This window comes from Hevea brasiliensis, chromosome 14, assembly GCF_030052815.1.
Source record: "Hevea brasiliensis isolate MT/VB/25A 57/8 chromosome 14, ASM3005281v1, whole genome shotgun sequence".
Classification (NCBI taxonomy): domain Eukaryota; kingdom Viridiplantae; phylum Streptophyta; class Magnoliopsida; order Malpighiales; family Euphorbiaceae; genus Hevea; species Hevea brasiliensis.
The window spans coordinates 41,136,019-41,160,981 of NC_079506.1; the positions used below are offsets into that span (position 1 = coordinate 41,136,019).

The window sequence follows — 24,963 nt, forward strand, 5'->3', positions numbered from 1 at the left end:
TACTTAAAAAATTTTCTTATAAGTTGATTAAGTTGCCTTGAATATTTTGAAATTTGAATTATATATATATATATATATATATATATATATATATATATATATATATATATTCCTTATTAATTTTTTAATTTGAATGATATCACACCAATGAGCTAAATTGGTGATTTTAATTCTTTTTTATGGGTAAATTTTGTAAAAAAAAAAATTCTATTTATAGTAATATTTTTAATAAATATATAAATAATTATAATAATTCTTTGAAAATGATTTTCAAGAAAAAATTATATTAAATTGCCCAATATGATATTAGAAACTTAGCCTTTTAAGTTTGAAACTTCTCTCCTTTCCCTTGCCAAATGTAGGTTTAAATCCCAAACTTATGCTTTTTACTTTATTTATTTATTACCGGTTAACATAATGGATAGAAGTTGGATGCTAAATAAGAATAAATTTAGTTCAGAATATATTCAAGGGGTGCGTAGTTTCTTAGATGTTGCAAAACAACATGTTGACTCCAGTGGTAGGATTCGATGTCCTTGCAAAAATTGTAACAATTGTTACTTGAAAAAAGTGGCAGAGGTGAAACAAGACTTGTTTCTTCATGGGTTTGTTGAGGATTATACTCAATGGACACATCATGGTGAGTCTTTTGAATCAGATGTTGGTATTCATTTGGGTGATTCACATGATGATGATAATCTTAGTGATCAAGTTGAAGATTGACATGACAATACTTTTGAAATGTTAAAAGACATGCGCAATTCTAATTTCACAGAATTTAGTGCTGAACGACCCTCGAGCAATCATGAAACAACCTCATCTGAAAAGGAAGTAGAGAAATTTGCTAGATTGTTGAATGATGCTCAATGTGAACTATACCCATGTTGTAAGAAGTATTCCAAATTATCATTTCTTATCAAGATGATTTATAACAAAACAATTACTAATTCTAGCAATAAGTCCTTCAGTATGAACTTAGAGTTATTCAAGGATGCTCTCCCAGAAGGTGAAACACTTCCCAAATCTTATTATGAGGTGAAAAAATTGATGCATGATCTTGGCCTTGGTTATATCACAATAGATGCATGTGTGAATGATTGCATACTATATTGGAAGGAGTATGAGCATTTAGATACATGCCTTAATCCGATGTGCAGAGCCCCTCGATGGAAGTATGGTTTGGGTAAATGTAAGAAGATTGCTCAAAAGGTAGTTAGATATTTTCCTTTGAAACCTAGACTTCAAAGATTATTTATGTCGAAGGAAATTGCTAAGGATATGAGGTGGCATAAAGAAAAGCGGGTAAATAATGATGTTATTAGGCATCCAGCTAATGCTGAGGCATGGAAAGAGTTTGATAAGGAAAATGATTGGTTTGGTCGAGATCCTCGCAATGTGCGACTTGGGCTTGCAAGTGATGGATTTAACCCATTTGGCAATATGAGCACCAGTTATAGTATGTGGCCGGTCATTCTACTTCCTTACAATTTGCCACCTTGGAAATGTATGAAGGAGCCATTTTTATTTTTATCCATGCTTATACTAGGTAAGGATTCTCCTGGTAATGATATTGATGTTTATTTACGACCATTAATAGATGAACTAAAAGAATTATGGGAAAATGGTGTGGAGACATTTGATTCATATAGTAATGAAAATTTTCAATTACATGCTGCATTGTTATGGACTATAAATGATTTTCCTGCTTATGGAATGTTATCTGGGTGGAGTACAAAGGGAAAATTAGCATGTCCAGTTTGCAACAAATGGACATATTCACTAACTTTAAAGAATGGGTAGAAGTAATGTTATATGGGTCATCGTAGATATTTGGATAAACAACATCCATGGAGGAAAAGTAAAAAGTTTAATGGTAAGATAGAGTATCAAGAAAAACCCAAAGAATTATTAGGAGACGACATACTTATCCAAACATCTTATATTCCATAAGATGTGAAATTTGGAAAGCCATGTAATAAAAGGAAGCATAAGCGTACAGAACAAGAGCTGAATTGGACTAAAAGGAGTATATTTTTTGAACTTCCTTATTGGAAAACATTGAAGTTACGCCACAATTTGGATGTGATGCACATTGAGAAAAATATAAGTGAAACCATTATAGGGATGTTGTTGGCAATAGATGGGAAGACAAAAGACAATGTCAAGACTCGTTTGGATTTGGAAGAAATGGGTATAAGAAAAGAATTGCACTTGCAAAGAGATGGTGATAGGATTTTAATGCCATTAGCATGTTACACTTTACCATTATCAGAAAGGAAGAAGTTTTGTGAATGGTTAAAATTAATTAAGTTACCTGATGGTTACGCCTCTAACTTGTCTCGATGCGTAAATGTTGATGATTGTAGATTATCAGGAATGAAAAGCCATGACTATCATGTATTTTTACAACGATTACTTCCAGCTATAGCTCATGGTTTTTTGAGAAAGGATCTTTATATTGTGTTGTCTGAGTTGAGTTTTTTCTTCAAAGACTTATGCTCGAAGACAATGGAAAGAGATACTTTACATAAGTTACAAAATGATATAGCTTTAATATTGTGTAAACTTGAAACCATATATCCACCATCATTTTTTGTGATTATGACACATTTATCAATTCACTTACCACGTGAAATAGAACTTGGTGGGCCAGTTCAATATCGATGGATGTATTTTGTTGAAAGGTAACTTCAAATTTTATGCTTTATTTTATTATTTTATTCAATTATGAGCATTGTTATATAGTTACTTATATCAATTCTCTCTATTAAATAAATAATTTTAGGTTCTTATGTTCTTTGAAACAAACGGTGCACAACAAAGCTCGCCCAGAAGGTTCCATTGCTGAGGCATATATCAATAAAGAGTGCCTTAACTTTTGTTCCATGTACTTTCATGGTGTTGAAACTAGGCACAATCGAGTGGAAAGGAATTTTGATAGGCCTCAAATGTCGATACCCAATGGGTTTTTAATTTTTGCACAAAAGGCAAGAACTTTAGGAGCTACTGTATATGATATGCTATCCTTGTCTGATTTCAAGAAAATTCAATGGTACATACTTAATAATTGCGAGATGATAGAATCTTATTTAAAGTAAGTTATGATATCATTTAAAAGTTTTGTGTTTAATTCAATTGTAATTACAAGTCATTATATATATATATATATATATATATATATATATATATATATATATAAAACTAATATGTTGTTCCACATGTATAGTTTGCACAAGGAAGAACTTCAAAGACAAAGTATTGCTAATGTGCAACATAGACATCAGGATGAATTTCCATCTTGGTTTAAGCAATATGTAAGTTTTTTTTATTGATTAAATATATATTATCAAACAAGATACTTACTAGATTTTTTATGAATATTATTTTTTAGGTGGTACAAAAGAATCTAAGAGGCTCACTTGAATCAACAAATCATTTATATGTGTTGGGTTTTAGGGCCTGATATGCATGTTGCAAAGTATAGTGGTATAATTGTGAATGGAATTAGATTTCACAATATTGAACGTGACAAGTATCGTCATACTCAAAATAGTGGTATTGTGGTGAAAGGAGAACATAATTCAGAAGAAATTGATTTTTATGGTGAGTTAACTGATATCATTGAGCTTGAGTATTGTCATGGGAATTGTGTTTATGTGTTTAAATGTAACTGGTGGAATATCGACGATAAAAAGAATGGATCAAGAACATATGGCCAATTAATGAGTGTTAATGTGAATCGAAAATGGTATGTAGATGACCCTTTTGTGTTGGCAAATCAAGCATCGCAAGCATTTTATATAAATGATATAAAAAATGGCAGTGGTTGGAAAATTGTGTAGAAATCTTATCCTAGAAATGTATATGATGTTCTAGAAAATGAAGGAATAGATAATGAAAGATTTGACTTTAATGACGAGCCCTATTAGCAATATGAGATAAATGATGGAAATGTGATTGAACAAATTAATAATCAAGATATAGAATCATTGCATCATGATGATGAAATTTTAGAAGAAATTGATGCTACCACTATACTCTCAAGGAATAGCCGAAAATCAAGTGAAGATACAATTAGTGATGATTCTACTGATGAAGAAGATGATACGATTATTGATTATTGTGTTAGTGATGCTGATGACAAGGAAAAAGATGACAACAATAAAGACAATTATGATGAGGAAGATGATGATGATTTTTAATATTTGTTACTGCATATTTCTTTTTTATTTTTTTTTATACTCAAAACATATTGTAAATCACTTATTTTATTGTGAACTACAATTTATTCTATTATATTTAATTTTTCATAATAATATTTTAACTTCAAATATTATTGATAAATTGAATGGAAAATAACCATTATTGAAAAACCTATTTTACTATTATTACTGATAATTTATTTGTTGCGACAAAAGTTTTTAGCGGTAAATATTTAAATATATTTGACAAAATTATGTTATCACCATATTTTCCTGTTTTATTTTAAAAATATTGTCACAATATATAATACATAAATTGATAAACATTTTTTTGTAACTATTATTTTCAATTAATTATTTATTGTGACAAATATTTTTATAACAGTAAATATTACATATAGTAACAAAATCTTTTGTGTCAAAATCTTATATAATAAAATATAGTGATTAGTTTTTTCCTTCACCAAATATGTTTGTCACCACATCTAATTTATTGGCGCCAAATTTTTGGCGCCAATGATTTTGTGACAAAACATTATAACAAAATATTTATTTGACACTACATGTCTTACACATTTTTTTATTATGACAAAATGTTGTGACAAATTTGTATTTTATCACTAAATTATCATCTTTTTATGTTTAATATGACTAATTATAATTTTGTCACAATACATCTATATATTGTGATAAAATATAATTTATCAAAATTTATTTTTTCATAACAAACTAAATTTCTTGTAGTGTACCTATGAAACCTATGGCAGGATTCATGGAGGAGTACGTTATAAGGCCATAGGAGCCTGTTACAACTGTGGTGGAAGTGGGCATTTTGCTAGAGATTGCACTAGTGAACATAGATCTGGGCCACCTACCACTACTGAGGGGTCTGTTCAAGGTTCTGTTTCTAGAGGACAACAGACAGTTAGTAGAGGCAGAGGCCAGGGTAAAGGTAACACTTCTGGCAGCCAAGACATAGTGAGCCAACCAGAGCAGAGTGGTGCACCAGCCAGGGTGTACACCATGCGCCAGAGAGAGGAAGCTGAGATATCAGATGTTGTGGCTGGTACTTTCTCCATCTTTGATAGAGATGTATATGTGTTGTTTGACCCTGGTTCTACACATTCTTATACTAGTGCTAGTATTGCATACTCTACTGCTATTCCTTATGTGAAATTGGATTATGATGTGCTAGTGACTAGTCCTTTAGGACAAGAGGTTAGGGTGAACAAGTTATATGAAGATTGTCCTTTGGTGATCCAAGGGCATACATTCCTATCATACTTAATTGAAATGTCTTTTCGAGATTATGATATCATCTTGGGCATGGATTGGTTAGCCAGGCATCACGCCATGATCAACTGTAATACCCCTATTTGCATAGCCTGGTATATTTCACTATTCCGGTGACCGGTGTCGGTTCGGATAATTTAGGGGATTAGAACCACATCTAAAGGCAACTAGATAAGCCCTAAACATAGATAATTAGTAATTGTCAATTAGTTAAGTATAAATAAGAAAAATAGAACATAAGAAGTTAAATGAGCCGAGAGTCACAGCGATAGATGACCTTCTCGGGAAGGATTACGAAGTCGATTTAAACTAAAATTTTGAACCGTAAAATGTGACACTGCAGTCCTTAGGACTATTACAAACACAGTGGAAAAGAGAAAATCACAATAAAGAATTGTTAAGCCAGTCGAATAATTAGGTCAAGGATCTAGAAGAAATATTGAATTATTTATAAACCGGATCGAACCAGCGAGGGGCAATTTGGTCAATTGACCCCTAGAGCTGACTCCTGACCTAACTGTCAAATAAATTAGAGAAAAGAAAATTTCGGAATCGGGAATTAAATTAAAGAACTAATAAAAAAATAAATAGAAAAAAAAAGAGAAAAAATAAAAAGTGAAAAGTGATGACATCATGCATGACATCATGCATGATGCAATAAATATTATAATTAACAAATTTATTTAATTTAATTTATGGCCTTCCATAAAGATAAATTCATAAAAGAAAGAAAGAAAAAAAAAAGCAAAATGTCTTCATCTTCTTCAAAATTTCCGTGAGCTCTCTCTCACCCTCTCCCTCACCAAACCACCATTAAAGCTCATCTTTAAGCTTTCAAATTTCAAAATCTCACCATAGAAAATTGTTTTGACAAGGTTAAAATTTGTTTGGGCAATTAGAAAGGAAGGTCCAAGAAGAAAGAAAGAAGAAAGGAAAAAGGTTTGAAGGGAAAGAAATTTCTGCATAAGGTTAGTAATTCAAACTTCAAATTTTTAGTTTAATTACTGTATATATAGCTTAATGAACTTAGAAATATGCTTAAAATGAAACATAAATAATTGTTGGAGGACTATATGTAAATTCGGCTAGCAATAAGTTAAGGTTCAAAATGAGTAAATTTGATGTATTTGAAGGTTTGTTTTAGTTGAATGATGTATGTAAGCTATGGATTGGTGATTTGAATGTATTAGATTTGAAGTGTATGAGAATTAGGGTTTGGACCTAGGGTTTTAGAAGCCAAAAATTGGAGAATTGGTCAAATGGTGTGTTTGACCTAGTTTGAGCTGAAAAATGGTCATTTGTGACCAATTGAGGTATGTTGGAAGTGTTAGAATTAGGTTTAAATTCAGATTGATTAGGGACATGCTGCAGGCAGCATGACCAAGGTCCCTTTTAGGGACCAAAACTAAAAATTTACCAACCTAATTGGTGTGAGGCCAATTGGGAATGAAACTAGACACAAAATGACACATTTTTCATTTAGGAATCATGCCCAAAAAGTAACCATAGCATAGTGAACAAATTAGCCAAATCCAGAATTGAGTGTTCTGCCCTATACAAAAATGACCGCCATAACTTGGGCTAGGCAGGTCTAAATGATCTAAAATTTTACTAATAGAAAGCTGAAATATAGACCTACAACTTTCATGAAGAACACAAACCCAAATTATGCCCTTAACCAAGGAATTTAGCCGCCCAAATTTGGTGACTTAAAACTGCCAGAACTAGTTTTGGTGCCCAAAAATCTGGGTTAGACCAATTTGGCAGCTATGATTCAAATGGCTATAACTTGAGCTACAAAACTCCAATTGAAGTGATTCAAAGAGGAGAATAAAGTTAAGACAATAAGGAACAATTTCTATTGGAAAACTTAGTCAAATTCTAACAACAACATGACCAATGGAACAGTGCAACATAGGACACCAAAATTGAAAATTTGCAAATTTTGCCTAAAAGACTTAAGTTTTGAGAAAACAACCAAAACTAACAAATTAGGTAACCAGAATGTGGTATGTGGGAGAAATTGGAATTCCCATACCTATTAAGCCTTAGAAAGTCAACAAATTGACTTGAATAGTATCATGAATAGTAACCCCAAAATACAAATTTTAAAGAATACCAAGTTTAGTATATTAAAGCTAGGTAAAAGTAAATTTGAATTTATTTTTGGATTTATGATAAGTTATGATACTAAAACACTGTGAAACTGTGTGTTTTAGTGGAAAAGAATATCAGAAAAGAACCCGAGGGATCGAGTCAAGGCCAAGAGGCGACTCTTATAAGGTTTGTGCACAGCATAGAATTTCTGTAAATTTTCTTCTGCACATTGTTTTGAATAAATTGAAATATTACATTGTGACAACATTGTTTGGAAATGTTTATTATGCTTTTGATTTCAATTGTTGAAAGGTTACTTGTTTATGTTTGAAATAGCAATAAATGTTTAGTAAATTGTTAAGATAGTTTTGAAACCACAGTGTCATGACCATATATTTGAATACGTCACTAGCATGACTAGTGGGGGAAATCAGTTTTGAATTTTGATTCATTCTCTGGCTGAAGTGTTGAGGTGTGTGCCAGTAGAAGAAGAAAAAAAATGGGTTCCCATATATTTGAGCTAGCTAGCCTGGTGATGTGACTTCTCCTTAGCCTCTGGCTATTGAGATTATATTTGTTTCGAATGGCATGATATAACTGTGTGTTTTTATGAAATTGTTTTGAGGCTTTCGAAATGAAATTGTTTGGATAAAAATCTTATAAATCATGTTTTGAATTTATATTTCATGTTCAGTTTAATTTTTGAATAAATATGATTTAAATTCTACATAAAGATTATTTTAGTATGTTGTGCACCATTGAGTCCTAGTACTCAGCGATAGCTGTTATTGCTATCGCAGATATAGAGATTAGAGGAGCAGCAGAGTGAGCTGTTGAGGATTAAGGAGCTACCTACTCTGAAGTTTATCGGGTATATTTTATACCCTGATTGTAAAAATTATTTTGATATATGTAATGTATGTAAATGTAGGAAATGGTCATGAACAGTTGTATAAAACTTATAATAAATTTTAGTTTGGATTTTTCTTAATGTAAAATTTTGTAATGATGTATATAAATTGATTTATCTTTAATGAAATATGAATGGAAGTATTTTGTTTTAATTTGATGAAATTACTTAGTAGTATTTTTGATGATGTTGAATTTTGGAAATTGAGAAATGATGTTGAAATTGGTTGGGATGGATGTTGAAATGATGAAGTTGTTGAGATAAATCTTTGGAAGTGCTTTTTACAGGTATTTGAAGAACTGTTTTCTCAAAATACAGACGGCACTCTGCCGAAATTTTTATAAAATTTGCGAAAAAATAAAATGGGACAAAAATCTTAACTAGTTTTCAAACTCTAATTAAATGTTTTGATACCTATTAGAAAATGCTCACCACTTATAAAAAGTAAGAAAATTGTTTTAAAATCCCTTGTAGGGTACTTAATGAGTTATTGGTAGGTGAAGTACGGTAGTTCATTAGGTATTCTATGGGATCATGTTATGCCTTACAGAGGGGAAAGGTGTGACATCAACTGTAGACTGAAGACAGTTATTTTTGGTCATCTCGAGTATGCAGATGTAGTGATACAAAAGGAGAGGCAGTTATTGCCATCCAACATCATTTCAGCTATACTTGCTAAAAAGATGATTAGAAAGAGATGTGAAGCTTATCTAGCTCATGTGATAGGCACCCAAGTGGGGAGTCTAGATCTTAAAAACATTCCTATAGTATGGGATTTTTCAAATGTCTTTCTAGAAGAATTGCTAGGATTGCCTCCAGAAAGAGAGGTGCAGTTTGAAATAGAGACTATGCCTAGTGTGGAGCTAATCTCCATCACTCCTTATAGGATGGCACCTGCTGAGTTGAAAGAGTTAAAAGTGCAATTACAAGAATTGTTAGATAAGGGTTTCATCTGCCCTAGCATGTCAACTTGGGGAGCACCAATATTGTTTGTAAAGAAGAAGGATGGTACTCTCCGTCTATGCATATACTACAAACAGTTGAATAAGGTGACCATAAAGAATAGATATCCTCTGCCACGGATTCATGATCTATTTGATCAGTTGAAGGATGCAACTGTATTCTCCAAGATTGACTTGAGATCGGGCTACTATCAGTTGAGGGTGCAGGAGCAGAGTATTCCTAAAACTACCTTTAGGACTCGGTATGGCCATTATGAGTTCTTGGTGATGCCATTCGGGTTGACTAATGCTCCAGCTGCTTTTATAGGCTTGATGAACACTATCTTCAGGCCATATTTGGATCAATTTGTAGTGGTGTTCATTGATGATATTTTGGTATACTCAAAGAATGCAGAGGAACATGACAAGCACTTGAGGATAGTATTGTAGACTTTGAGGGAGAAACAGTTGTATGCCAAACTATCGAAATTTGAGTTTTGGCTAAAGGAGATTACTTTCTTGGGGCATATTATATCTTTAGAGGGTATCCAAGTGGATTCTAGCAAAGTAGAAGCCATTCTTAATTGAAAGCCACCCAGAAATGTTACTGAAATTTGGAGTTTCCTTGGTTTAGCCAGGTATTATGGAAGGTTTGTGAAGGGATTCTCCATGCTAGCATCGCTACTGACTAAGCTACTTAGGAAGGATGTGAAATTTCAGTGGACTGATTGGTGCCAGAAGAGTTTTGATGAGTTGAAGAGGTGTTTAACTGAAGCTCCAGTCTTAACTTTGCCTACCTTGGGTAAAGAGTACACCATATACAGTGATGCTTCTCATAATGGATTGGGCTGTGTGTTGATGCAAGATAGAAATGTCATTGCCTATGCTTCTCGCTAGCTTAAACCACATGAGAGGAATTATCTTACACACAACTTGGAGCTGGCAGCATTGTCTTTGCCTTGAAGATCTGGAGATATTACTTGTATGGGGAGAGATATTACATATACACAGATCATAAAAGTTTGAAGTACTTCCGCACACAGAATGAGTTAAATTTGAGGCAGAGGAGATGGTTAGAACTGATAAAGAATATGATTGCTTGATAACTATCAGCCTGAAAAAGCTAATGTTATAGCTGATGCATTAAGTCACAAGACTATGGCTAGTTTGAGGGTTTCTCCATTGTCCATGGTGCATGAGTTAAGGGCATTGCATGCTAATCTAAAGATTGATGAAGATGGGCAGATGGTAGCTACTTGGCAAGTGAAGCCAATGCTGACAGAACAAATTAAAGCAGCTGCACAGAATGATGATAAGTATGTAAAGTTGATTGAAGAGGCTCGGGATGGCAAGAAACCGGAGTTGTCAGTAAATAATTAGGGCTTGTTGTTATATAAAGATAGAATGTGCATTCCTGATAATGTTGAACTAAGGTAGACTATTTTAAAGGAAGCACATGATTCACCTTTTGCAATGCACCCTGGTGGCACTAAAATGTACAGAAGTGTGAAAGAGCACTATTGGTGGAGGAGAATAAAGAATGACATTGCAGAATATGTTGCCAAATGCCTAATTTGTCAGTAAGTAAAGGTAGAACACCAAGTGCCTGCAGGGTTGCTACTACCATTGCTAATTCCCGAGTGGAAATGGGAAAGAATCACTATGGATTTCATGACAGGACTTCCACGTACACAAAAGAATCATGATGCAGTTTGGGTTATTGTTGATAGATTGACCAAGTCTGCATACTTTTTGCCAGTGAGGATGGACTACAGCCTAGAAAGATTGGCCAAATTGTACATTGATGAAATAGTGAGGTTGCATGGAGTGCCAGTGTCTATTGTATCAGATACAGATTCAAGGTTCACTTCTAGATTCTGGGGTAGTCTCCAAAAAGTCCTAGGAACTAGATTAAACTTCAGTATAGCATTCCATCCATAGACAGACGGCCAATCTAAAAGGAACATTCAGATTTTGGAGGAAATGCTTTGAGCTTATGTGATTGAGTTTGAAAGAAGTTGGGATATACACTTGCCTTTGATTGAATTTGCCTACAATAACAGTTATCAGTCAAGCATTGGGATGCCTCCATATGAAGCACTTTATGGCAGAAATTGTAGAACTCCCTTGTGTTGGGATGAAGTGGGCGAGAGAAAGTTGATTGGCCCAGAAGTAGTGCAAAAAATGAAAGAAAAGATTAAGCTCATTATAGACAGACTCAAGGCTGCATCGGATAGACAGAAGTCCTATATTGATCTAAAGAGAAGAGATATTCAGTACAGTGTGGGTGACAAGGTGTTCTTGAAAGTTTCCCCATGGAAGAGGGTCATGAGTTTTGGTAGAAAGGGGAAACTGAGTCCTCGCTTCATTAGGCCATATGAGGTTTTGGCATATAGACTTGCATTGCCTTCGGAGTTAGAAAATATTCACAATGTCTTCCATGTCTCCATGATAAGGAGGTACAGACCAGACCCCTCTCACATTTTGCCATTAGAGGAGATTGAGGTGAATCTAGACCTAATATATGATGAAGAGCCCATAAAGATCGTGGCTTATGAGGTGAAGCAGCTAAGGAACAAGCAGATACCACTAGTAAAAATGCTGTGGAACCATCATTCAGGCCAGGAGGCTCTATGGGAGCATAAGAGGACATGAGGAGGCAGGACCCATAACTATTCAGAGACTGAGACCAGGTAAATTTCAAGGATGAAATTTTATTTTTAAGGAGGGGAGAATTGTAACACCTCGAACTGTAACACCCCTATATGCATAGCTTGGTATATTTTGCTGTTTCGATGACCGGTGTTGGTCCACACTTAAGATACCTAGAAAAGCCCTGAACGAAAATAAATAGTGATTACAAGATAGTTAAGTATAAATAAGAAAAATAAAGCATAAAAAGTTAAATGAGCCGGGGGCCACAGCGATGGGTGACTTTATCAGAAAGTGACTATGAGGTCAGTCCTAACCCTAATTTTGAATGTAAAATTGTTGCACCGTGGTCCTAAGGACTATGAAAAACCTAGTGGAAAAGAGAAAATCACATAAAGGAGTTGATAAGTAGGTCAAATAATTAGGCTAGGACTCCGAAAAAAATACCGGATTATTTACAAATCGGATCAATCCGGTGAGGGGCAAATTGGTCAATTCACCTCGAGAGGTGACTCTTGACCTAACTGTCCAATAAAATCAAAGAAATGAAAATTTTGGAATATAGAATTAAATTAAAGAAGAATGGAAAAACTAAGGAAATAGAAAAAGAAAAGAAAAAGTGAATTATTATATCATCACCTTACATTATGCATGATGCAATAAAGGAAAATTTTAATTAATTAAATTTGACCAAGTCAATTATTGCCTAAATAAAGATAAATACTAAAATTAAAAGAAAAAGTTAGTCATCTTCTCCATAGCCATTGCTGTCCACTTCCTCTCTCTCTCATCTTTCTTAAAATCCTCCATTAAAGCTTGGTTTCAAGCTTGATAAATCACTCCATTAACCCTAAATTTCCCAACTTTCTCCCATAAACCTTGCTTTTGCAATTGGACAAGAAGATTGAAGAAGAAAAGAAAGGAAGAAAAGAGAAGAAATTGAAGAATTGAGATCCAAAGTAAGGTTAGTGACGTAAACTTGAAATTTTCAGTTAAATGCTTGTGTTTCTAGTTAAATTAACTTAGAATTAAAGTGAAAATGGAAACAAATCAAGTGTGAAGACTAATTATGGAATTCGGCCAACTTATAGGGGGACTGAAATTTTTTGAGTTTGATGAAATTAAAGTAATGTAGAAGTGTAATTAAGTGTGTAAATGTTGGCAATGCACTTTAATTTCATTTGTTGAATAAATTGTGTAAATTAGGGATCTTGAACTCTAGAAATTTGGGAAAAATTTGGAGAAATGTTCAATTGATGCATTTAACCCTAATTAAGGTTAGAAATGGTCAATTGGGACTAATTGTGATGCGTTTGAATGAGTGAAAATTTGTAATTCAGATTAGTGAAGGGTCTCAATCTGGCAGTTTAACCTAGGTACCTTTCCGGGATCCAAACTTAAATTTTATCAACCCAATTGGTGTGAGGCTAATTGGGAATGAAATTAGACACATAAAGACACAATTTTCATTTGGAGACCATGCCCAGAAATTGACATTTGGATAGTGAACAATTACGTCAAATCTGGGTAATGTGCACTACCACTGTACAGAAATGACCAAATAAACAGTATTTGTTCATTTGGCCATAACTTGGCCTAGACAGTTCCAAATGACCTGATTTTAGTGGCATTGGAAAGCTATGACATAGCACTACAACTTTCATAAAGAACAATAGCCCAAATTCTGCCTATAACCAAGTGAAATTGCCAACCAAAATTGGTATATTAAAACTGCCAGACCTAAAAGTTACATAGAATTTTGGGTTAAAAACCAATCCGGCCGGTCTTAGAAAAATGACCATATATTGGGCTAAAAAACTCTAAATGGAGTGATTCCAAAAGGGAATTAAAGATAAGACAATAAGAAACAAGTTTGATGAAGAACACTTAGCGAAATTTTCATAATAACTAGACTAATGGAATAGTGCAATATAGGGTACCAAAACTGAAAAATTGAATTTTCTCTTAAGAGACCTAGAAATTGAAATGGCAACCAAGACTAACAAATTAGACACTCAAAATGTGGTATGTGAGTGTAATTGGAATTCACATACCTATTAAACATGAGAAAGTCAACATTTTGACTTAAATAGTGCCATGAATAGTGACTCCGAAATACAAATTTCAAAGAACGTTAATTTAAGCATATTAGGGCTAGATTTTAGTAGACATGAATTTATTTAATGGATTTATTATAAGTTATGATATTGAAACACTGCAAATTATGTGTTTCAGTTGAAAAGGTTATTGAGAAAGGAAAGGAAACATCGAGTCAAGGCCAAGAGGTGACTCGTACGAGGTTTGTGCACAACATAAAAACTGTCTTTAAATTTCTTTTGCAAATTGTGTGAAATGGATTGTGACAATTAAATTGTGATTTATTTGCATTGAAAATTTTGATTGAAAGAAACAATATTCTATTGACATAAACTATTGGAAAAATAAATAATGTGCTTGATTTGCAAATTAATGTTTAGAAAATTGTTAAAATAGTTTGAAACCACAGTGCCATGACCAAATATTTGAATGCCTCACTAGCTTGACTAGTGGGAGAAATTAGTTTTGTATTTCCTCTCTGGCTGAAGTGTTGTGGTGTGTGCCAGTAGAGAAAGAAATTTGAATGGGTACCCATAGTTTGAGCTAGCTAGCCTTGGTATTCCTTATAAGCCTTTGGCTGTTGAGATGAATAAAATATTATTGGTATGATATGACTGTGTGAATTTATAAAAAATTGTTTAGTTACTTTAGAAGTGAGAAATTCTTTTCCTAAAATTGTAAATTGTATTTTGTATCTGTTTAATGATTTTAGCATGGCATTTAGAATTATTGTAATTTAATATATGAATAAATTAGTATTTTTGTTATGTTGTACACCACTGAGTCATTGTACTCAGCGATGGCTCTTTATTGCTGTCGCAGGTAGAGAGACTAGTAAAACAGCCGAGTGAGCTGCTAAGGACTACTGTGCTACACTTTGAGATTCTATCGGGTATTAAATTATACCCTTTGTACATATTTATTTTGATATATATGACTGTATGTACATGTTGTAAATGGGTCTTAAGCAGTTGTACATAACTTATAATAATATTATTTTGGATTAATAAATTAGTATTTTTGTTATGTTGTACACCACTGAGTCATTGTACTCAGCGATGGCTTTTTATTGCTGTCGTAGGTAGAGAGACTAGTAAAGCAGCCGAGTGAGCTGCTAAGGACTACTATGCTACACTTTGAGATTCTATCGGGTATTAAATTATACCCTTTGTACATATTTATTTTGATGTATATGACTATGTACATGTTGTAAATGGGTCTTGAGCAGTTGTACATAACTTATAATAATATTATTTTGGATTTTCTGAGGTAAATTTAGACTAATGAATGTAAATCAATTTTTCTTTAATGGAATGTAAATGAAATTCTTTAGTGTTAGTTTTGAAAATAATTGAGTTTGAGAATTGACTTGAATTGTGGAGTTAAGAAAAATTGTGTTGATTTGAGTTGTGATGGTAGTTGATTTTGATGAAGTGAATTATAGGAAGTGCTTTTCTAAAGGTCAAAAAGTTTGGTTTTTCTCAATTACAGCCGGCATTCTACCAAAATTTTTACAGAATTTGCGCATAAATAAAAATGGTCAAAAAATTTTACCTAACTTTTAAACTTTAATTAAACATTTTCAATACCTACTAGAAATGCTCACCACCTTCAAAAAGTAAGAAAATTATTTTAAAATCCCTTGTAGTGTATTTAATGGGTTATCGATAGGTGAAGTTTGATAATTAATTAGGTATACTATGGGATCATGTTATGCCTTACAGAGGGGTAAGGTGTGGCATGTTTTAGTGGTATCAGAGCAAACTTTTAAAAGTATGTTTTGACTTGTGAATTTGCATAGTTTATTTGATAAATACAACTGCTCAATGTCCTTATTTGATATATACAGTGTATTACATTATAAATATGAACTAATAGAGGGAACTCTCCTTGTGTTATTTGTTCAAGAGGTATAATACCCTCGAATTGAAATGGAATAAGGGGACCGCTCAGTTGAGCAATCTGTAGAGGCTGAGGCATAAGGGGAAGCCCCAGCCTTTCAAAATGTAAGCAGATCAGTGGCACCAGCCCCACTAATGCCGCAGTTTTCTGCATAATTTGCCCAACAAATGGCTGCGATGTTTCAACAAATAGCTAGAAGCATGCCTACTCAAGCTCCATTTCAGACACCTGTGGTGTAACCACAGCCTCCAGCCAGGCAGTATGACAAGCTACTTAAGTATGGGGCTATAGAGTTTAAGGGTACAATGGACCCTTTGAAGGCAAAGCAGATGTTGGAGAGAATGGATAGAGTATTCAAGAAACTGCACTATACAGATGAATTGAAATTCGAGTATTCAGTGTCACTGCTACAGGGGGATGCATATGATTGGTGAAAAATCATCCCCCATAGCTTGTTGGAACCTCCAGTGCTGACCTGGGATGACTTTCTCAGAGAGTTTAGACAAAAATACGTTCCATATGGACCACAAGCTGCAGGAGTTCTTAAGCCTGAAATAAGGAAGCAAAACAGTGGCAGAATATGAAAGGGAGTTCTCCTGCCTGAGCCACTATGCAGAGAGTTTACTTTCTACCAGCAGAGAAAGATGTAAGAGGTTTGAAACTGGCTTGAAGCCCAGTCTGAGGATGCAAGTGGTTGGATTCAGACATAATAACTTCTCTGAACTTATTTCTCAAGCACTAGAGTTAGAAAGAATTGAATCAGAAGGGGCAACAGTGAAAGAGAAATTATAAAAGACAGAGAAATCAGAAAAAGAGAAAAGTGGAAAGTTAGCATATCAAAGTTCCAGTGGCAATACTGGAAAAAGAAAGAACTTTAGGGGACCAAGCAAAGGTAAAAAGTTTCGAAGGGATAGATTTTTTTGGCAGAGAGCTCCTTAGTCTGGTCAGCAGACAACTAGAAGTTCTCACCCTCCCCGCCCTTGTGAGACATGTGGCAAGACCCATGGTGGGATATGTTACTGGGCTATAGGAGCCTGTTTTAACTATGGGGGTATGGGGCATCTCTTTAAAGACTGTACCAGTGCCCGTAGGTTTGGGCCACCTCCTATTACTGCAGAAGGATCCATTCAGAGTTATGCTGCCAGAGGTTCAGAACCAGTTAGCAAAGGTAGAGGCAGAGGTCGAGCGAGACTTGAGCGATCGAGTCTGATAAACGGTCGAACAAGGTAGTGCTTCGGCTAGAGTTTACACTATGAGACAATGGGAAGAAGCTGAAACTTTTGACATTGTCGCTGGTACATTCTCTATCTCTGATCAGAATAGCTAGAAAGATGATCAAAAAAGGGTGTGAAGAATACTTGGCACATGTGATAGACACCTAAGTGGGGAGTCCAGCATTGAGAGACATCCCTATAGTATGTGACTTTCCAAATATGTTCCCTGATGAGTTGCTAGGATTACCTCTAAAAAGGGAGGTGTAGTTTGGGATTGATGTTATGCTTGGTGTGGACCCAATCTCCATAACACCATACAGAATGGCACCAGCAGAATTGAAAGAGTTGAAGATGCAGTTGCAAGAACTACTTGATAAGGGCTTCAGTCACCCTAATATGTCACCTTGGAGAGTGCCAGTGTTGTTTATTAAGAAGAAAGATGGCACTCTCCGCTTATGTATTGACTACCGACAGTTAAATAAGGTGACAATAAAGAATAGATATCCATTGCCCCGCATTGATGACATGTTTGATCAGTTGAAGGGTGCAGCTGTGTTCTCCAAAATTGACCTGAGATTAGGCTATTATCAACTGAAAGTACAAGGGCAAAGTATTCCAAAAACTACCTTGGGAACTCAATATGGCCATTATGAGTTCCTGGTCATGCCATTCGGGTTAACTAATGCTCCGGCTGCTTTTATAGATATGATGAACACTATCTTCAGACCATACCTCGATCAGTTTGTGGTGGTATTCACTGATGATATATTGGTCTACTCGAGGAGTGTAGAGGAGCATGATAGACATCTGCGGATTGTGTAACACCCTCCCCGTAGCAACTCTGTACATTCTACTGTTCCGGTGACCGGTGTCGGTCCGGACAGCTAGAACGTCCGGAAAAATATTTAAACTAAAGTCAGGAACCATAATTAACTCAAATATTAATAAGAAAAATTTAGTAAAAATTTTAGAAATAAAATACAACCAAGTCAAACGAGCCGATGCCCAAGCGATGGGTAACCAGACGTAAGTTGCGGTTCTCGCAACGAGGAGCCCTATACCCGGGGGAAAAATTATAAAATAATTTTGGGACTCCAGAGAAGGGTTATTGAGGTTCCCATGGCATTAGAATGCCAAGAAAATACTTAGAAAAAATTTTCAATCGGTACAGACAATTTTGACCCGTTAAGCCAAACGGAGGGCATTTTGGTCATTTCGCCTTCAGAGGTGATTTTTGGCCGACTTGTCCAGTTGAGTAAATAATTAATATGACATAAAATATGAATAAATATTACTAGAAATTAAATTGAAAATGAGTAGTGGAGGAAAGAAAAGAAAATAAAGAAAAAGGCTTAATTATGACATAAGGTGATGTCATTAAAAAGCCACCACCAATCACCTTTAAACTACTATTTAAATAACTAATAAAAGAGGTAAATAAAGACCAAAGGAAAAGAAAAAACGTGGGCAGCCCTTCTTCTCCTTCATGAAAACGTAACCCTCTCCTTTCCTCCCTCCATTGATGAGCTTGGCAAGCTCATGAAGCCCTAAACTCCCACCATATTTCCTCAAGTTCTCAACACAAAAATTTATTCTAGAAGCTTGCTAAGGTGTTTGGGAGCAAAAGGGAGAAGAGAAATTAAAGTTGGCAAGCTTGGAGATTCTTCAAGTTGAGGTTAGTGCATACATGTAGTTAAAATTCATTAATTCCATAATTTAGGCTTGTAATGAATTAGAAATTGTGAAATAATGAAACAAATTCAATGTGTATCTCCACCAAAGAATTCGGCAGCCCTAATAGAGGAATGGTTTTGGATGTTTTTAATGGACTTAGCATGAATTGGAGGTTATGTTTAAGCTATATATCTACATAGATGTTGAACTAGGGTGCTAATTGAGGTTTATGGGTAAATTGCATTGGACATTAGGGTTTTGAGGCATGAAAAATTGACTTGGCTTACCAAACTATTAAAGAACACTCTAATGGTCAATAGGTGACCATTTGAGGTATGTTGACCACAATTTGAACTTAAAAATGGAATGGCAAAGTCAAGGTGGGAGCTGCCCTAGGACAGTAGCAAATGGACTGAAATTTCAGTCCAATTATACAGCCATAACGTTGGCTGTGTTAGTCAAATTGGTGTTTGGCCAATTGGACATGAAACTAGGCTTATAATGGCACATTTTTGCTGAAGAAACCATGCCCAAAAGACCAAAGCAAGAGGACCAAAACTTGGCCCCAATACGGATACCCTGCAAACAGCCCCTGCAGAATGACCAAATGAACAGTAACTGTTCATTTGGCCATAACTCACTGTAGATTTGGTCAATTGAGCTGAAATTTTTACAGCAATAAGTTAAGACATAGAAAAACAACTTTCATGAAGAAACCTACCCCAAATTATGACCAGAACCTAACCCAAATGGCAGTCACAGTTACTGTTCAAACCTGCAACTCTGCAGATTTTCATTTGAGCAGTAATGTTTGGATGGCCATAACTCTCTCTAGAAAACTCGGATTTAGGCGATTCTTGAACCGATGGAAACCTAAGGCATGGTAGAACATTTCATATGAAGAAAGTTAGACCAAATTATGAACTTAACTTGGTCAAATTACTGACCAAAGTTGGACCAAAATCTGCCAAAACCCAAAATCTCAGTGAGAACGATTACACGTGAGCGATAAACTTATTTTGGCCATAACTTGAGCTACAAAACTCAAAATGGAGTGATTCGAAAAAAGAAATTCAACTAGACAAAATAAGGAACGTTTTTTATGAAGGAAGTTTTATCAAATTCCAATAGTAAATCGACCAATGAAACAGTGCAACTTCGGAGCACCAAAACCGAAAATTGGCAATTTTGCCAAAATGACCTAAGCTTTGAGAAAGTGACCAAAACCAACAAGTTTTAAATGAAAAATGTAGTATGTTTGAAGTGCCAAAGTCAATGTACATATTTTCTATGCAAAAGTCAACATTTTAGTTGACTAATGAAGTGAATAGTGACATGAAAACTTGAAATAAGCTTGGAAATGGATTTGGTAATTAATTCCAACAAGTTTTAAATGCAAAATGTGGTACATTGGGAGAGTTAAAGCCAATGCACCTATGATCTATGCAAAAGTCAACTTTTTGTTGACTATTGAAGTGAATAGTGACATAAAAACTTGAAATTCAAAAATTGAAGAATTCAAAAGTATCAAATGCCCTAGTAGGCCTAATGTGATTGGTTTGGATAGGTTGGCATGCCAATAGGGTTCTGATAGCAGTACTGCGTATGATGTATGGCTTCATTGCCATTCTGTGATGTGATAGCCATTATGATGTTTTACTTGGCTTTATGCCTTATTGCTTATATGGCTTATTAGCCATTCTGTTTGCACACCGGGAGACACATTGTGACCGATGGTGTGACGGCCAGGTACACAGTACCCAGTGCTAGTTTACCCGTTTATCCAGTCCGGTCAATTTGTATAGGTTACTTGGGCATGGAAAAGTATAACTGTAATTGAATTGATTATTAAAGAAAATACGAAAATTAAATATCAGAAATGATTACGATATAATACAAAGAAACTCAAGATCATGAAGAAAATAAATAAACAAAATGCATGAAGAAGTTAATATCATAAAACGTAATTAGCCCTCGACTAAACATTAAGTTGGTAATTATTCAGTTCTTATGAACACAATGGCTAAGAAATTATGATTTTTATTTGCATATTATTTCTTTCTATTTTATTATTTGCACCACTAAGCTTTATGCTTAGCGCGTCGCTTTTGCAACGCATAGGTACTGAAGATACTAATCGAGAGCCAGTAGACCACAGATTGGGTAAGTCCATCCTGCAGTTCTGCATAGTGTCCGTGTCACCTCACAGGCTACAGTGCATTGGTAGGACACTAGGTGTGATTTTGGTATTTGTTAATTGATCTTATTTTCTCATGTGTAAATGAACTTATGAAATGTAATTTGATGCTCATGTAAATAATGAGAATTGTGTTTGTAAATGAAAAAGTTAATGTTTATCTGTGATATATATATGATTATCACATGAAATGAATGATTGAGAAATGAATGTGAACTGAAAAATATTGAGATTTTGATAAATGGAGTTGAGATGAATGAATAAGAATATAGGAAGTGTTTTTCACAGGTTCCGAAGAACGGTTTTCTCCATTTTTAGCCGGTACTCTGCCGGATTTTCTTTAAAATTTTCGGAATCTCAAATAAATTACAATTTCAATAAATGAATTATATTTCACAAATTATTTTCGAAACTATGATAAAAATGAATTAAGTTAAAATAGAGTGCTCCGGCACACTGAGTGGCATAACTTGCTCGGCTACACTGTAGTCGGGTAAGGGGTGTCACATTTAGTGGTATCAGAGCACGGTTTAGGCGTTTCTGGGCCTAGATTGAGTCCATACCATGCATTGCATTTGTAAGAGTCGAGGTGACACTAATGCAGATATGTTTATCTTTCTTATTTTGAATAGGATATGGACCCTTCATCTCAGAGAGCAGTCGAGGAGGAAGTGGAGAGTCATGCTCCACCCACGATGGCGAGGCCCAGGGGCATGAGAGAATCTGCTCCGCCAGCTCAAGCAGAGCCTGCTCAGCCTCCACAGGCCATGTTTCAGCAAATGGCCGATTTCTTTAGACAAATGGCCGTGGTAATGCCAACACCACCACCACCACCAGCTCCACAGCAGAAATCACATCTGGAAAGGCTAAGAAAGTTTGGAGCAGTGGATTTCTATGGCAAGAGAGAAGATGACTCTGTTGCAGCCGAAAATTGGTTGAACAGAACGGGCAGAGTCTTAAAACAACTCCACTGCACCCCAGAGCAAAACTTAGAAGCTGCTGTATCCTTGTTACAAAACGATGCCTACGAATGGTGGGACACTGTGTCCAGTGAAGTGCAGCCAGAAGCTGTAACTTGGGACTTCTTTCTCTCTGAGTTCAAGAAGAAATATGTGGGTATTGTATACCTGGAAGAGAGAAGAAGAGAATTTATTAACCTGAGGCAGAGACAATTGTCAGTGGCTGAGTATGAGAAAGAATTCGTCCGATTGAGCCGCTATGGAAGGGAGATAGTCCCTAATGAAGCCGAAAGGTGCAAGAGATTTGAAGAGGGACTAAATGACAACATCAAGATCCAACTCACTGCCTTGGTAATCATAGAATTTACCAAGCTAGTGGAAGCTGCAATAAAGGTTGAAAAGGTAAGAATCAGTGAGCAGACCAGAAGGGAGAGACAGCAGAAGAGGGGCCCAGGACAGTCAAGTATACCAACTGATAGTAAGAAGTTTAAGGGTTCTAGTTCACAAGATCAGACACAGGGCCACAAAGGCCAGATTGGAATATCTATAGCTAGTTCCCCGGGCACAATAACAAGGGGATCAACCCCAAAGCCTGAATGTATGCATTGTGGTAGAAGACACAGAGGGGAGTGTCGATTGTTAACTGGAGAGTGTTTCAAATGTGGGGCTACGGATCATTTCATAAGAGATTGCCCTCAGAGGAGTGGTTCAATAGCTCCGGTACAAGTTGATAGACCTTCCCCTATAGTTCAAAGGGGTAAAAGATCGGGTAGAGCAGAAACGGCTGACATTACATAGAAGATTGTTTCTGAGACAGTTGAAAAGCCCGAAGTCAGGGTGGCACCACAAGTATATGCTATGGAAGCTCAGGAAGAGCCAAACCCAGACACTGATGAGGCGATACAAGGAAGTGAAGAAACAAGGAGGTAGCAACTCCTCGATTACTTAAGTCAGGTAAATTTTGAGGACGAAATTTAAATTAGAGGGAAAGAGTTGTAACACCCTCCCCGTAGCAACTCCGTACATTCTACTGTTCCGGTGACCGGTGTCGGTCCGGACAGCTAGAACGTCCGAAAAAATATTTAAACTAAAGTCAGGAACTATAATTAACTCAAATATTAATAAGAAAAATTTAGTAAAAATTTTAGAAATAAAATACAACCAAATCAAACGAGCCGGTGCCCAAGCGATGGGTAACTGCAGGTAAGTTGCGATTCTATAACGAGGAGCCCTATACCCGTGGGAAATATTATAAAATTATTTTTGGAAATCCAGAGAAGGGTTATTGAGGTTCCCATGGCATTAGAATGCCTAGAAAATACTTAGAAAAAATTTTCAATCGATCTGAGACAATTTTGACCCGTTAAGCCAAACGGAGGGCATTTTGGTCATTTCGCCTTCAGAGGTGATTTTTGGCCGACTTTTCCAGTTGAGTAAATAATTAATATGACATAAAATATGAATAAATATTACTAGAAATTAAATTGAAAATGAGTAGTGGAGGAAAGAAAAGAAAATGAAGAAAAAGGCTTAATTATGACATAAGGTGATGTCATTAAAAAGCCACCACCAATCATCTTTAAACTACTATTTAAATAACTAATAAAAGAGGTAAATAAAGACCAAAGGAAAAGAAAAAACGTGGGCAGCCCTTCTTCTCCTTCATGAAAACGTAACCCTCTCCTTTCCTCCCTCCATTGATGAGCTTGGCAAGCTCATGAAGCCCTAAACTCCCACCATATTTCCTCAAGTTCTCAACACAAAAATTTATTCTAGAAGCTTGCTAAGGTGTTTGGGAGCAAAAGGGAGAAGAGAAATTAAAGTTGGCAAGCTTGGAGATTCTTCAAGTTGAGGTTAGTGCATACATGTAGTTAAAATTCATTAATTCCATAATTTAGGCTTGTAATGAATTAGAAATTGTGAAATAATGAAACAAATTCAATGTGTATCTCCACCAAAGAATTCGGCAGCCCTAATAGAGGAATGGTTTTGGATGTTTTTAATGGACTTAGCATGAATTGGAGGTTATGTTTAAGCTATATATCTACATAGATGTTGAACTAGGGTGCTAATTGAGGTTTATGGGTAAATTGCATTGGACATTAGGATTTTGAGGCATGAAAAATTGACTTGGCTTACCAAACTATTAAAGAACACTCTAATGGTCAATAGGTGACCATTTGAGGTATGTTGACCACAATTTGAACTTAAAAATGGAATGGCAAAGTCAAGGTGGGAGCTGCCCTAGGACAGTAGCAAATGGACTGAAATTTCAGTCCAATTATACAGCCATAACGTTGGCTGTGTTAGTCCAATTGGTGTTTGGCCAATTGGACATGAAACTAGGCTTATAATGGCACATTTTTACTGAAGAAACCATGCCCAAAAGACCAAAGCAAGAGGACCAAAACTTGGCCCCAATACGGATACCCTGAAAACAGCCCCTGCATAATGACCAAATGAACAGTAACTGTTCATTTGGCCATAACTCACTGTAGATTTGGTCAATTGAGCTGAAATTTTTACAGCAACAAGTTAAGAGATAGACAAACAACTTTCATGAAGAAACCTACCCCAAATTATGACCAGAACCTAGCCCAAATGGCAGTCACAGTTACTGTTCAAACCTGCAACTCTGCAGATTTTCATTTGAGCAGTAATGTTTGGATGGCAATAACTCTCTCTAGAAAACTCGGATTTAGGCGATTCTTGAACCGATGGAAACCTAAGGCATGGTAGAACATTTCATATGAAGAAAGTTAGACCAAATTATGAACTTAACTTGGTCAAATTACTGACCAAATTTGGACCAAAATCTGCCAAAA

At 35.3% G+C, this 24,963-nt stretch overlaps 1 protein-coding gene across 1 annotated transcript; it reads left to right on the plus strand.

Annotated features, from left to right (window-relative positions):
• The first annotated feature begins 753 nt into the window (after positions 1-753).
• On the plus strand, positions 754-4,202 carry LOC131172953 (uncharacterized). The gene is made up of 6 exons (XM_058134588.1): positions 754-1,755; positions 2,065-2,684; positions 2,786-3,052; positions 3,227-3,314; positions 3,480-3,773; positions 3,930-4,202. Exons 1-6 carry the CDS (start codon positions 754-756, stop codon positions 4,200-4,202), a joined length of 2,544 nt encoding a protein of 847 aa, XP_057990571.1.
• Positions 4,203-24,963: the final 20,761 nt, after the last annotated feature.